Below are 14,300 nucleotides of genomic sequence, written 5' to 3' on the forward strand. Positions count from 1 at the left end.
CAACACTTCTTACACAAACAAGTAGCGATGAAGTCATGCTCTTCCCATTTGAGCCATGAGAGATTGACATGCATATCATTGAAGAAGAAATGTCCATATTTGGATGGAAACCAAGCTAGTGAGAGGTATCAAGGAAAGTTGTAATTTCAGTTGAAAATTACCAACACTGCATCCAACCACAGCCCTGCTGGTTTCACTTTGGCAAACCACCATCTGCTATAACATTGAGTCAGTTCATCCTACTGGACAATGGAAAGCTTTTGTTTCGTCACCCATTGTTTGTCCTAGACGGGAAATTGGTGTGCAACACTTATCTCCCTCTGGTGGATGGTTCAGAGTTCCATGCTTACAAAAGGCTTGATTGATACATGTCAGATGACAAGCCTACGACATGGTGTTAAGGTAGCTCCAACGGTTAGGATTGTTTTATATAGAACACTTTGACATGTTAGAACAATACATTACACCCAAAGAATGTATCCAGAAGAAACATATACATGACGCTCCTCAAAGAGGTCTTTGACATGTCGTTGACCTGTTGAGAGAGAGAGAGCGAACCTATTAGTTCAGTTATGGTCTGCCAGGGTCTGAAAAGCATAAAACAAGACCTACCTCTTTTCAGGTTGTCCTGATTCACACATTGTCCACTACAGGGGCCGCCAGTGGGACTACTGGCATCACAGATGACCACATCACAATGGACAAAGACCTAGGAATCAAAGATTTGATGTTTTTTTTTTAAAGGGATGATTGCCACTCACACAAAATTAAAGAATAAAGATTGTTGGGTGAACTTTGTTACCTGGCCACTCGGCTCAACCGCATCATCGGCGAAGGAAAACATATAGGCCTCAAAGCGTTTGACGTGAGGGGGGAAGCGGACCCTGGCGTCAGCTTCTACCGGGTGGAAGACCACACGGTATGGATCCTCGGGGTTCTCACAGCTGGCAGTGTAGAGAGAGGGACTAAGTTATGAACAAGAAAACGCTGCAAACCCCAACCGCCTTGTGTACGAAGTCTTGTGGTGGTGTCATGACTGTCCTGTGAGGATCAGATCAATTTACAGCAGAAGTGGGTTCTTTCTCCCCCTCCAGTATGAACTAAAGGAACGTTTTTGCTAACAGGCTTTACCCAACAATCACCTTGGTCTTGAAAAAACATATTTCATATACAATGTAAAGGCTAGAGACGTCCTACCTGTAGAGTACGCACGTTTCTAGTAAAAAAATAAAAACCAATATGACATTCATTTTCTATAGCTAATCTCTGAGTGCATAAAAGGAATGGTAACAGAAATTAACATTAGACCAGAAAACCGTGAGGCGCAAGCTAGACGTTTGGAACTTTCCTAACCTAGAAAATTGGGACCATTCTGCTACCACATCCAAACCATCCTACTCATCACCCACTGAGGAATCAGCGACAGGGTTGATTAGCCTATCTTCCAGAACGTGTGAAAGGAAAATCCATCCTGTAGTTCTGTTCAAGACTAGTCATTGGAGCCACGGACAACCAACGACATTGTGACCTCATGTAGCCAATCAGAGAGAAGACCAACCACCTACCTTTCCACGGCGGCATCCCACAAATACATTCATGCTTTTACTCCAAGCTGGTGCCGGTTCGTGTGTTCAAAAATGTATCAATGATAAGTGTCCCTTACGGAACGGTGGGGGGTGTGAAGAGAAACCTTGTAACAAGCTGTCATTGTGTCACCTGTGTTATTTAGTTAGCTAGTAATTCAATTAAACCAACTTGTATAGTACTGAATCATAAGGCTGGGGTTTTTGCAGCTGCAAGGAGGATACGATGTAAAGTTAATAAGTTGACTATCAATTTCTACCGTCTAGAGTTTAAGTCGGGAGACGGTAACTTTAAAACCGCTTCCTCGGCACCCCAAATCCTACGTTTTTATTTTATTTTAAAGAACAGAAATTGGGCTTTCCGTCAACAATATTTATTTTGGTCTACTGGAATGGCTTGTTAAATGACAGATGTCAAACATGTATATTCAATTCCATTGACATGAGGTGAGATGTCCCTCTAAATGGTTCTTAAAATTCTAAATGATCCAGAAAGGTCGCCTGTAGTCTGACCAGAATATTGATCAAGGTTTAACCAAAGTTGCCGAATAGACAGTCGGTATCATCAACAAGGCAATCATATTTTGCAACACAAGTACTTCATTTTAAAACAAGAATTTCATGCAATGCGTCAGAGCAATTCTGAAGTGACAAATCTCAACTACCCATTTTGTGCACAGCCATGTGAATGTTGTGTCTTTTCCTATGATATACAAAACATTTCAGCCTGTTTTTTTAAAACTGCTATGATATTGCTGATTGAATAAACAGCTGCGAAGTTACGCCGCGTCCACATGGCCAAATTTAGGTTGATACCAATTCATAAAAATTGTAAAATTGCATGATTTCATTACAAGGTAGGAAAAATAAGTCATCTTTCTATAGTAACCCAATTTAAATTCTTGATAAAAATTAGGCCAGCATGTCCATCTGTGGCAAAGTGCTCACCCAAATAAAAAATGTGGTAACATTTTTAAATATGAACATTAGCTAGCTAAATAAGGTTAGCAAGATGCTGCTACACTTGACTGTGGTATTTGTTCATGTTTAGCAACTCCCAATTAGCGCATTCCTCTAGGACAGGAAATTCCATTGAAAGCGGCATCAACTTCTGGGGATCCTGTCAACTGATACTATTCAGTTTCAAACATCCATGCTGCACAGGCATCTGAACCATCCTTTAGGTTTAGTGCAATAACTGTTTTAAACACAAGAGGTCACTTGTGCCTGAATTCAACCCAAAACCAACAACTATTCATTCAGTCAGTGTTAAGAGCAGTTGTATGAAACCAATCGGAAAGGCAAGCCAAGCTTGCCAGCCGCTCTTGATTTCCATTCGACTGACCATCAGCTTGGCACAACACTGAACTGTAGCAAACCAAAAGGATAACATTGAGTAAAAAGGTGTAGGTAATGCCAACATTAACCTTTTCACACACACGAGTTCCAAATATCTTCAACAGTCGCCCCAGTGGGAGTTGATTTTATGCGCGTGATGTCAGAATGCACTCACCGTTCCAACTGGTGGACATTTAACCCGCGCTGACCTCAGACCAAGGCACACTACCTGCTCATTTTCTAGAGGCCGTTTCTACTTCTAATTTTGCCTCATTCATTCACAAAAGTAGCCCATTTCACGGTTGCAGACCATTTATATTTCAGAATTTAATGAGCCGGACAAACTTTCCTTCAAAAGAAAGCCCAAGCACTTCCCCAGATCAAGTATACAGTCCTTGCACATTTATTGCCTTCCTTACAAATAACTGTGGACATGCGTGTATTCCTATCAAAGTGCCTTATTTTCTGTGTCACGTGTTGTCGTTTCTACTGCATCGTACCGTAAGTATAATGTACTTAGCGTTTTATTCATGCTTTTGATTCTTGCCTAGATTGTAATGGACACGTGTGTAAAACACTTTTGAAGCTGGTACTGAATATGAGCTAATGCTAACGCCATACAATGCAGTCAGGTTATCACGTAAGCGTCTGTCAGACTTATGGTGATCTCAACTGGAGTACCCCCATTGTCTTGAATGCACTGAAGTCGTCAGTTGATTTGAACACGGCATCAGAGTGTAAACTATGGTACCTCAGGGTTGCCAGATCAGACCCCCCTTTCCAGGGGTATATAGCTTAGAAAAACTGTCTGCCTCACCATTTATTGTTGATAAATTCCCAGATCTTAGTAATATTTCCTGCATCATCCTCTTCACAATACCTTCCCAAGGACTTAGCCCCCAATAATGGATTGTGCTATATCTTGCAACTCTGTTTAGCTTTCGTGCTACGGTTGTATTTGGGGAGGTGACAACAATTGGCGTTTTGTATAGTTACCTGTAAACTACTTGTCATGTGATAATGTTTGTACTTGTTACGGCGTACACATGCTGAAGTGGCCAAACTAAGTTAAGATCTCAGGCAACGGGCACAGTGAACAGCATTCTAGGAGTTCTTGGTTGACAAACATGGCTGCCATACTTTCTATACTAGATTTACATGGCTCCCTTGTACCGCATCATACTGTAAAACAAGTCAACCTGTTATTTAGACTAGATGATAAAGTTAACATTGATATATTTTACAAGCAAAGCTGGAATAAAGTCGTGAAGACCTTTATTTCTCAACACAAAACATTGTTTAGATGCTTTTCAGACAACGCGGTTTAGAGTCGTTTAGATGCAGCATACGTTCCAATGATACGCTGCAGGGACCACTCAGTGATAACAAGCATGTGATCATACGCGCCAGAATCTCCCATATGTGAAATTGGGTGGAGATCTGGTGACAGACCGCACATGGCTCACATCGTTTTTAAGCATTGTGACCACTCGACCTATGGATGGGGGCATAGCCACGGTAGCCAAAGTAAATGGCCTGCCAAGCATGATAGGTTGCTAATTACTCAGGAACCACACCTGTGGAATAACACTTGTTTAGGCCCAAAAACAACATGTTACCCATTAATGATGAGATTCCACCGGGGTCGGGAGTCGCGGTCCTCGTTGAGGGTGGCCCAGCAGTGGTCAAGCACCAGCGCTACCTTGGGATCAGAGGACGTGGTCAGCTCCACCTCAAAGTGCAGAGGCTGTCTAAGGTACCTCACCACTGGATAGTCCTCCTCCTGGTGGAACGTATTATACGAGGCGTCTGGAACACAGAACAAGACAACCGGGGGTCGTGTTCAGTGGGCACCATTTGAACTTGTCCATTAAGAAATGCTCGTTTATCATATCCTGTTGTGCCCCAATGAACACAAGCCATTTATAGCCAACACTATCCACCCCCCACTAGAGGCTTCTGACAAATTCCCAAATCAGCTCCTCACCGTTACTACATAGCCACACCTGTAGATCTCAGAACGCAAGAGTAATATATCACAAGGCTTACATTTTTGGGAATGGTTTTGTAAAGGAGACCTTCCAAGATTATTTTAGAGGCTAGGGGTCAAGTTGAGATTCTGAATTTGTGCACGCTTACCCTGAGCGAGTCTCATTCTGACCATTAGTCGACCCGTCCCAGTCTCGGCAAAAGGCTCGTTGTCACGCGGCCTGGTCAGGAAGGCCAATGTGCGAGTGATGTTGGCCACATAGTAGCAGGAAACCTTTAACCTAAAAAGAGGGATGTAAGCAACTTCAATAGGGGAAACGTCAAGCAGTGGAGTGGACACTGGTAGTAGAGGCACATTTTCCCTGTATACAAAGTATTGAGCAATGGATGAAGAAAAATAAACCTTATGAAAGCTAATAGCTACAATTGTGATGCGTAATGCACTTACTGATATTCCTCCTCTGAAGACGTCGTGGCATTCAGCTTCACCTCAAGTTCATCTGGCAAGGAGATTTCGTTCTCATACAGCATGACATTGTTGATAAACTATGTAGTAGAGGGGAATTGCTTATTACAGCCTGAAGAAGCAAACAGTCCGTAAATACACAGTACCCATCACCTCAGGGTAATAGTCATTTTACCTTCCTGGTGGTGCCACAGGAGTTCACAGTGAAGTGGAAGTAGGCGAAGCGATCGTCACTGTAGGTGGGACCACAGGCGGGGTCGCTCAGGGTCAGCTGACTCGGGTAGAGACCGGGAGCAGACTCCACCTTCACTGCCAGCGCAGTCATCGTTCCGTTAGAGAAACACTCTTGGAGGTGGGGGAGCAAAAGACAGGTAGCGATCAGACATGGGTTCTATATTTGTTACACTTATTGAGCTTGAACCAATGGAATAGCACCAAAAATGCAAACCATGCCCATCTGGCACTACCATTTAGACTCACGGTATTTGCAAGGAACCCAGGTTTGGTAACCATGTTAAACGACAATTTATCGTAAGCAATTGTTTGAGAACCAACCAGTCAGCGTTTTGAGGAAGCTGCAAGCCAGGGAAAAGGATTTGATGGTCATGTTGTTGTAAGGATTCAACAGAGCCACATCCAGTCTGCTCCTGACAGAGGACGAGTGAACCGACTGGGAACCAATGGGAGAGTTCATTAGTCCAATATTGTATGCATGTATACAGGGTAAGGAAAGCAAGGCTAGCTGCAGCAATTTAGGTTAACATGTTTTGGGAGAGCGTCGTACCTCAAACACTGCGTCCGGCGAAGAGAAGGGCAACGTGAAGGTGAAGTCTGTGTCGCCCTCTGTTAAATACTGTTGAGCAAACTCATGGTTAAGCAGCCACTTGCCAACCAAGACCACAAAAAAGGGCTCTTGGTTCCTGTAGTCCACAGTGATGTGGAAGTTCTCCTGATCACAGTTGCCAGTGACTGAGGGTGGCACTACAAGGACAAACAGGGTGGTGTTCATTAATTAAGCACAAAAAACAGGAAGATACTACTTGAACTTGTCCAAGAAGAAACCCTTGTTTAGATTGCAAAATGTTTTGCTACGGTGGGACTGAATAAACACGATCCTGGCAAATCAGGAACAAATACTCTAAAGCTTAACATTTTCTTTGTAGAAAGACTGCATAGGAAAACCCTACAGTATGGCTAGTTGGTCTTTCACTGCCAATTTCCTTTCAGGGCAATCATTAACGAGAGGAAACCATTCAACAGTAGTTTGGCGTAGTCCAGAGGCATACCAATGTCCAGCAGTACAGCGTCCACAACGGCAGAGTGAGAGAAAGGAGCGTACTCTGGAAAGATGACCAGGCCGTAGATCAGCTGAAGATTGAAGGTTGTGACACCTTGTTCCGCCCTTCTCTGTAGTGAAGTTAAAAGCATTGGTCAGCATTATTGTTGCAACAGAACTCTATTCAACATCAAGTGACAACTAAGTACATATGGGGACTATTACTTTAGTTACCAAGGTGGCATAGCAGTTCAGACGTCTTTTGTCCTCGTCTTGTCGTGTCCTGTATATGTCCTGTATATATATATATTTACAACTTTTTCACATACATTTTATTTTTATTTTCCATCAACTCATCTTCAAAACACTCTCCTGCAACCCGCCTCACCAATGTATATTTATAAAAAAGTATTATTTACCTCAGATCTGTAATCCTCCAAGAAGTTATCCAGAAACTCAAAGAAGCTAGCCTGAAACTAGCCAGAAGCTAATCCAGAAGCTAGTTCAGAAGCTAGTTAGCTCCTTTACTGGCAAATCGTTAGTATTCAGCTAACCACGGGTTGTGGTCATCAGCTATCCTTTAGCTCGAAAATCTATCGCCAGTTCTGTACGGTGCAGCGCGGCTCGGAACGGAACATACCGGACCGATTTTTCTCTCCATGTCCCTGGATTTCGACTGCTCTCTGGACATTCATACCCGGATCTCACAGCTAGCTAGCTGCTATCCGTGTGACTATCGGCCTTCGTCGATTCCGGAGCAAACATCAATTATTCCGGAGCTAGCAAGCTCCGTCAATCACTTCTGAGTTCCATCAATCACACCTGGGCTGCAGTCACCTATCCAGACCCGTTTTACTGCCTTCGCGGAGCCCCACAGGGCCTTCACAACTGAACTGCCAACGTTATCTACCCGAAGGAGTTATTCGGCTGGCTCCTCCGTCGCGACGTTACCTGAACGCCCATCTGCGGCCTGCTAACCGTTAGCTGTCTTACCGGCTGCTATCTGAATAGACAATCGGACAATTTATTTATTTTTTATTATTATTATTATGTTTTCTTCTTGGGCCTCTATAACTATATCTATTGTTTTTATTTTTGTTGTTGTTGTGTGATTTGGATTAATCCCCTCTACCACACGGAACCCCACTAATCTACTGACGGAACGCAAGAGGTGGCTAACAACAGACCTCCATCCTATGCTAGCTTGCTACCGATGCCCTGGCTAGCTGTCTAAATCACCAACCAACCTCTCCACTCACCGGACCCTTTTGATCACTCGACTAAGCATGCCTCTCCTTAATGTCAATATGTCTTGTCCATTGCTGTTCTGGTTAGTGTTTATTGGCTTATTTCACTGTAGAGCCTCTAGTCCTGCTCACTATACCTTATCCAACCTATTAATTCCACCACCCACACATGCAATGACATCTCCTGGTTTCAACGATGTTTCTAGAGACAATATCTCTCTCTTCATCACTCAATACCTAGGTTTACCTCCACTGTATTCACATCCTACCATACATTTGTCTGTACATTATACCTTGATGCTATTTTATCGCCCCCAGAAACCTCCTTTTACTCTATGTTCCAGACGTTCTAGACGACCAATTCTCATAGCTTTTAGCCGTACCCTTATTCTACTCCTCCTATGTTCCTCTGGCGATGTAGAGGTGAATCCAGGCCCTGCAGTGCCTAGCTCCACTCCTATTCCCCAGGCGCTCTCTTTTGACGACTTCTGTAACCGTAATAGCCTTGGTTTCATGCATGTTAACATTAGAAGCCTCCTCCCTAAGTTTGTTCTATTCACTGCTTTAGCACACTCTGCCAACCCGGATGTTCTAGCTGTGTCTGAATCCTGGCTTAGGAACTACAACATTTTCAGACAAGATAGAACTGCCAAAGGGGGCGGTGTTGCAATCTACTGCAAAGATAGCCTGCAGAGTTCTGTCCTACTATCCAGGTCTGTACCCAAACAATTTGAACTTCTACTTTTAAAAATCCACCTCTCTAAAAACAAGTCTCTCACCGTTGCCGCCTGCTATAGACCACCCTCTGCCCCCAGCTGTGCTCTGGACACCATATGTGAACTGATTGCCCCCCATCTATATTCAGAGTTCGTGCTGCTAGGCGACCTAAACTGGAACATGCTTAACACCCCAGCCATCCTACAATCTAAACTTGATGCCCTCAATCTCACACAAATTATCAATGAACCTACCAGGTACCTCCCCAAAGCCTTAAACACGGGCACCCTCATAGATATCATCCTAACCAACTTCCCCTCTAAATACACCTCTGCTGTCTTCAACCAAGATCTCAGCGATCACTGCCTCATTGCCTGCATCCGTAATGGGTCAGCGGTCAAACGACCTCCACTCATCACTGTAAAACGCTCCCTGAAACACTTCTGCGAGCAGGCCTTTCTAATCGACCTGGCCGGGGTATCCTGGAAGGATATTGATCTCATCCCGTCAGTAGAGGATGCCTGGATATTTTTTTTAAATGCCTTCCTAACCATCTTAAATAAACATGCCCCATTCAAGAAATTTAGAACCAGGAACAGATATAGCCCTTGGTTCTCCCCAGACCTGACTGCCCTTAACCAACACAAAAACATCCTATGGCGTTCTGCATTAGCATCGAAAAGCCCCCGTGATATGCAGCTGTTCAGGGAAGCTAGAAACCATTATACACAGGCAGTTAGAAAAGCCAAGGCTAGCTTATTCAAGCAGAAATTTGCTTCCTGCAACACTAACTCAAAAAAGTTCTGGGACACTGTAAAGTCCATGGAGAATAAGAACACCTCCTCCCAGCTGCCCACTGCACTGAAGATAGGAAACACTGTCACCACTGATAAATCCACCATAATTGAGAATTTCAATAAGCATTTTTCTACGGCTGGCCATGCTTTCCACCTGGCTACTCCTACCCCGGACAACAGCACTGCACCCCCAACAGCAACTCGCCCAAGCCTTCCCCATTTCTCCTTCTCCCAAATCCATTCAGCTGATGTTCTGAAAGAGCTGCAAAATCTGGACCCCTACAAATCAGCCGGGCTAGACAATCTGGACCCTTTCTTTCTAAAATTATCTGCCGAAATTGTTGCCACCCCTATTACTAGCCTGTTCAACCTCTCTTTCGTGTCGTCTGAGATTCCCAAAGATTGGAAAGCAGCTGCGGTCATCCCCCTCTTCAAAGGGGGGGACACTCTTGACCCAAACTGCTACAGACCTATATCTATCCTACCGTGCCTTTCTAAGGTCTTCGAAAGCCAAGTCAACAAACAGATTACCGACCATTTCGAATCTCACCATACCTTCTCTGCTATGCAATCTGGTTTCAGAGCTGGTCATGGGTGCACCTCAGCCACGCTCAAGGTCCTAAACGATATCTTAACCGCCATCGATAAGAAACATTACTGTGCAGCCGTATTCATTGATCTGGCCAAGGCTTTCGACTCTGTCAATCACCATATCCTCATCGGCAGACTCGACAGTCTTGGTTTCTCAAATGATTGCCTCGCCTGGTTCACCAACTACTTCTCTGATAGAGTTCAGTGTGTCAAATCGGAGGGTCTGCTGTCCGGACCTCTGGCAGTCTCTATGGGGGTGCCACAGGGTTCAATTCTTGGACCGATTCTCTTCTCTGTATACATCAATGAGGTCGCTCTTGCTGCTGGTGAGTCCCTGATCCACCTCTACGCAGACGACACCATTCTGTATACTTCCGGCCCTTCTTTGGACACTGTGTTAACAACCCTCCAGGCAAGCTTCAATGCCATACAACTCTCCTTCCGTGGCCTCCAATTGCTCTTAAATACAAGTAAAACTAAATGCATGCTCTTCAACCGATCGCTACCTGCACCTACCCGCCTGTCCAACATCACTACTCTGGACGGCTCTGACTTAGAATATGTGGACAACTACAAATACTTAGGTGTCTGGTTAGACTGTAAACTCTCCTTCCAGACCCATATCAAACATCTCCAATTCAAAGTTAAATCTAGAATTGGCTTCCTATTTCGCAACAAAGCATCCTTCACTCATGCTGCCAAACATACCCTTGTAAAACTGACCATCTTACCAATCCTCGACTTTGGCGATGTCATTTACAAAATAGCCTCCAATACCCTACTCAACAAATTGGATGCAGTCTATCACAGTGCAATCCGTTTTATCACCAAAGCCCCATATACTACCCACCATTGTGACCTGTACGCTCTCGTTGGCTGGCCCTCGCTTCATACTCGTCGCCAAACCCACTGGCTCCATGTCATCTACAAGACCCTGCTAGGTAAAGTCCCCCCTTATCTCAGCTCGCTGGTCACCATAGCATCTCCCACCTGTAGCACACGCTCCAGCAGGTATATCTCTCTAGTCACCCCCAAAACCAATTCTTTCTTTGGCCGCCTCTCCTTCCAGTTCTCTGCTGCCAATGACTGGAACGAACTACAAAAATCTCTGAAACTGGAAACACTTATCTCCCTCACTAGCTTTAAGCACCAACTGTCAGAGCAGCTCACAGATTACTGCACCTGTACATAGCCCACCTATAATTTAGCCCAAACAACTACCTCTTTCCCAACTGTATTTAATTTTAATTTATTTATTTATTTTGCTCCTTTGCACCCCATTATTTTTATTTCTACTTTGCAAAACTACCATTCCAGTATTTTACTTGCTATATTGTATTTACTTTGCCATCATGGCCTTTTTTGCCTTTACCTCCCTTCTCACCTCATTTGCTCACATTGTATATAGACTTGTTTATACTGCATTATTGACTGTATGTTTGTTTTTACTCCATGTGTAACTCTGTGTCGTTTTATCTGTCGAACTGCTTCGCTTTATCTTGGCCAGGTCGCAATTGTAAATGAGAACTTGTTCTCAACTTGCCTACCTGGTTAAATAAAGGTAAAATAAATAAATAAATAAAAATTTAAACAAACTATATACTTATAGTAATGTTGCCCTCATTCCTCTAAATCAAATGCATACAACTGCCAAAATAATGGAAACACTTGAGTAAATGAGGGATACAAAGTACATTTGTGCCATTATTTATATTTTGTTGGTGGCCCACTTATTAGGCATGAACAAATCACTGCGTGTGGCTTTGCATTTAACAGAAACACACCTCCTTAAAGACCACTGGGTCTGAGAAGGGCACCTCCATCCTGAAGGTCTTCAAGGTGTTTTCCGGGGATCTCTGCTCTTGAACATTGAAGCCCCTGGCGTTGCACTCTGCAACAGTTAGCACCATGGTGGGAAAGGTGATGTTCAGCAGCTCCACATCAAGGTTGAAGGTCCCCAACTCAAGCACAAACACTGCCTGCTCAGGAACTGTGTCTAAGGGCGTGTCTGTTCATTGGCAAACAAAGGAAAACATTTTGAAATGCGGTACAATGGAAGTTGAAAATTGACATTTGTTATTGGGTAAGTCCAGGTATTGCCTCCCCGTTTCAGTACATTTTCTGTTTTGTGCCTAATGAACAACCCAGGCATCCCAAATTACCATAGGCACTATTTAACTAAACCAGACTCACAGTTGCGAACTTGTGGAGGCCTGGCCATCGGAGGTGTTGTGATAGGGAAGAGGACTTTATAGCTGGTGTTCTCGTGTGCGACCTCCTCGATCCACAGAAACTCAAGCATGGGCTCAATGGTGTAAGTGACAAAGTACTGGTCATCCTGAATATGGCTCTGTAAGGGAGACGAGTGATGCAGTCAGGCTGTAATACACAATTTGAGTGCAAAAACAGGTAAATGTTCCTTATAAGCCAGAATGTTAAATACAATTATTCTACCACTTGTCTTTTTGCCGCTCGTAATTTAAGACACAATATCCAAAGGAAAGTATTGGTTACCAGACTTTAGAAAGCTGGTAGGTGTATGCTTGTCAACTTGCATTTTCAAAGCAACTGACACGCAAAGTAAACACTTGCGCAATATGTAAACAGCAGCCGAGTGTTGCTTGCATTCAGTTGACAGTGGCAAAGCTACCGCCTCCCTAAAAAGTCAGGTAAACAATACTTTAGTGTGGATATTTGGTCTGAAATTTCAAGCGGCTAAAGGACAAACTGCAAAGACAAGAGGTAGAGTATGTTTAAGTGTAATTTTATGCAAAATTCTCACAATTTTGCAAACCATTGTATATTAGCCTGGTTAAGCAAACAATTGCTCAATAAGAAACGTTTTACACAAGACAACGTTTCTAGGAGTTTACCCATGAGAGATGGCAAAGGGTTACTGCAAAGCACTGACAACTGCTATAGTAAAAAGGCTCTACAAATAAGACTTAGAAATTAAACAGGAACATTTTACTCATCCAATGCTGACCTTGAAGTAGCCGCCAACCGCCCCCACTTGAATTTCAACAATAATATGAGCCTCTGTGACTAAAACCGTGTAGTTTCTGGCAGCCATTTCCTCAGTGTCCAGCCTCTTAGCATCAATTCCCATGTACACCTCCAACATGGTGAAGGCATCAGAGGAGAAAAGTGGGTCTATGTGCTTGGGCATGTACCAGGTGATCACTTCTGGAGTAAAGGCCACTGCCTCTGCAGTGACACAAGAAGCCAAGAGCACATCATAACAGGACATTTTGCAACTGAAAACAAATGTGCCATTATTTGGAAAAAGTTGACCTCAAAACATTTTCCCAACTGAACACTACATGAATGTCTTGTCTGGAGCCAATTAAGAACTGAGCTTATAGGATCGTAAATTATTTCACACTCAACCTGGTGTTGGACAAACTGCCGTGGCATCTACTCGAGTAACCAGCCACTTCTGCTCAAAGAAGGTTGAGGTTGAGAGCACCCGCATCGGAACCCCAGCTACCTGTTCAGGGGGCAACCACACCAGGGCCGTGTTCAGTAGGACACACCGTATTAACAATATGTTGCAGAGTTCAGGTAGGGCCACCCTTTCCAAATGTTTGCTCTACTGAACATGACCCAGTTCATGGAGGAAGTGGAGAAAGTCAGCTTACATTCTGGAGGTATGTCTCCTCTGCATTATGAGGGCTTCTTAACACCAGCCGTGTGGGAGTGTTGGCTATTGCATAGCCCTTTCTTTGGACCTCATCCACATTCATGACCTTCTTGCTAGGACTAAAGACGACTACTGTCATTTTGTATCCTGAAGCAACAGCCTGTCTCAGGAAATGGAAACATGAATTAAACTAATTGTCAATAAACGCACATCGTTTAGCGCCATCCTGTCATTTTGTAATGAAATATGGCTACCTCAGCTCCTCTCCGGAAGTTGGCGCTCCTTGCTTTCGGGCCCCCAGTGGGCTGTCCGGGTACGGTTTGGATGTCTGGAAGAGTCCTTCTGACAGACACCTAGAGAAGAAAGGCCATTATTCCCTATGCATTTTCTCCCTCCCATGCAATAGGAAATCAAGGGCCAGTTCTCAATCTGTCCACTCGCCTCCTTAAATGCATTGAGAATAGGCCAAGATTCCTCACCTCTAAAGTTGTCCTATGTGCATTTTGAAGAGGCGAGTGGAATTGAGAGCGAGAGAGTAAAGACCTCCATGTTGTGTCGCAGAAGAAATGAAACACTGGACAGTTGTAGCTCTAGACAGATCATTTATACAGGCAGTACGACAAGCGGGACTGTAAACATGTCCATTGGGGCAT

The 14,300-nt window shown here is 43.9% G+C and overlaps 1 protein-coding gene across 1 annotated transcript; it reads right to left on the reverse strand.

The window, feature by feature from the left end:
• Positions 1–421: 421 nt before the first annotated feature.
• On the reverse strand, positions 422–13,934 carry LOC109876461 (uncharacterized). Its single transcript, XM_031800584.1, has 16 exons — positions 13,902–13,934; positions 13,646–13,807; positions 13,395–13,494; positions 12,991–13,211; positions 12,198–12,354; positions 11,789–12,012; positions 6,663–6,783; positions 6,161–6,357; positions 5,932–6,046; positions 5,552–5,721; positions 5,359–5,456; positions 5,061–5,191; positions 4,541–4,730; positions 803–944; positions 613–709; positions 422–535 (listed from the first exon to the last, which is right to left on the reverse strand). The coding sequence occupies exons 2-16, from the start codon at positions 13,784–13,786 to the stop codon at positions 462–464; spliced, it is 2,178 nt and encodes a 725-aa protein (XP_031656444.1). The 5' UTR covers positions 13,787–13,807; positions 13,902–13,934; the 3' UTR covers positions 422–461.
• Between the last annotated feature and the right edge of the window lie 366 nt (positions 13,935–14,300).

This window comes from Oncorhynchus kisutch, linkage group LG21 (assembly GCF_002021735.2).
Source record: "Oncorhynchus kisutch isolate 150728-3 linkage group LG21, Okis_V2, whole genome shotgun sequence".
Taxonomy (NCBI): Eukaryota; Metazoa; Chordata; class Actinopteri; order Salmoniformes; family Salmonidae; genus Oncorhynchus; species Oncorhynchus kisutch.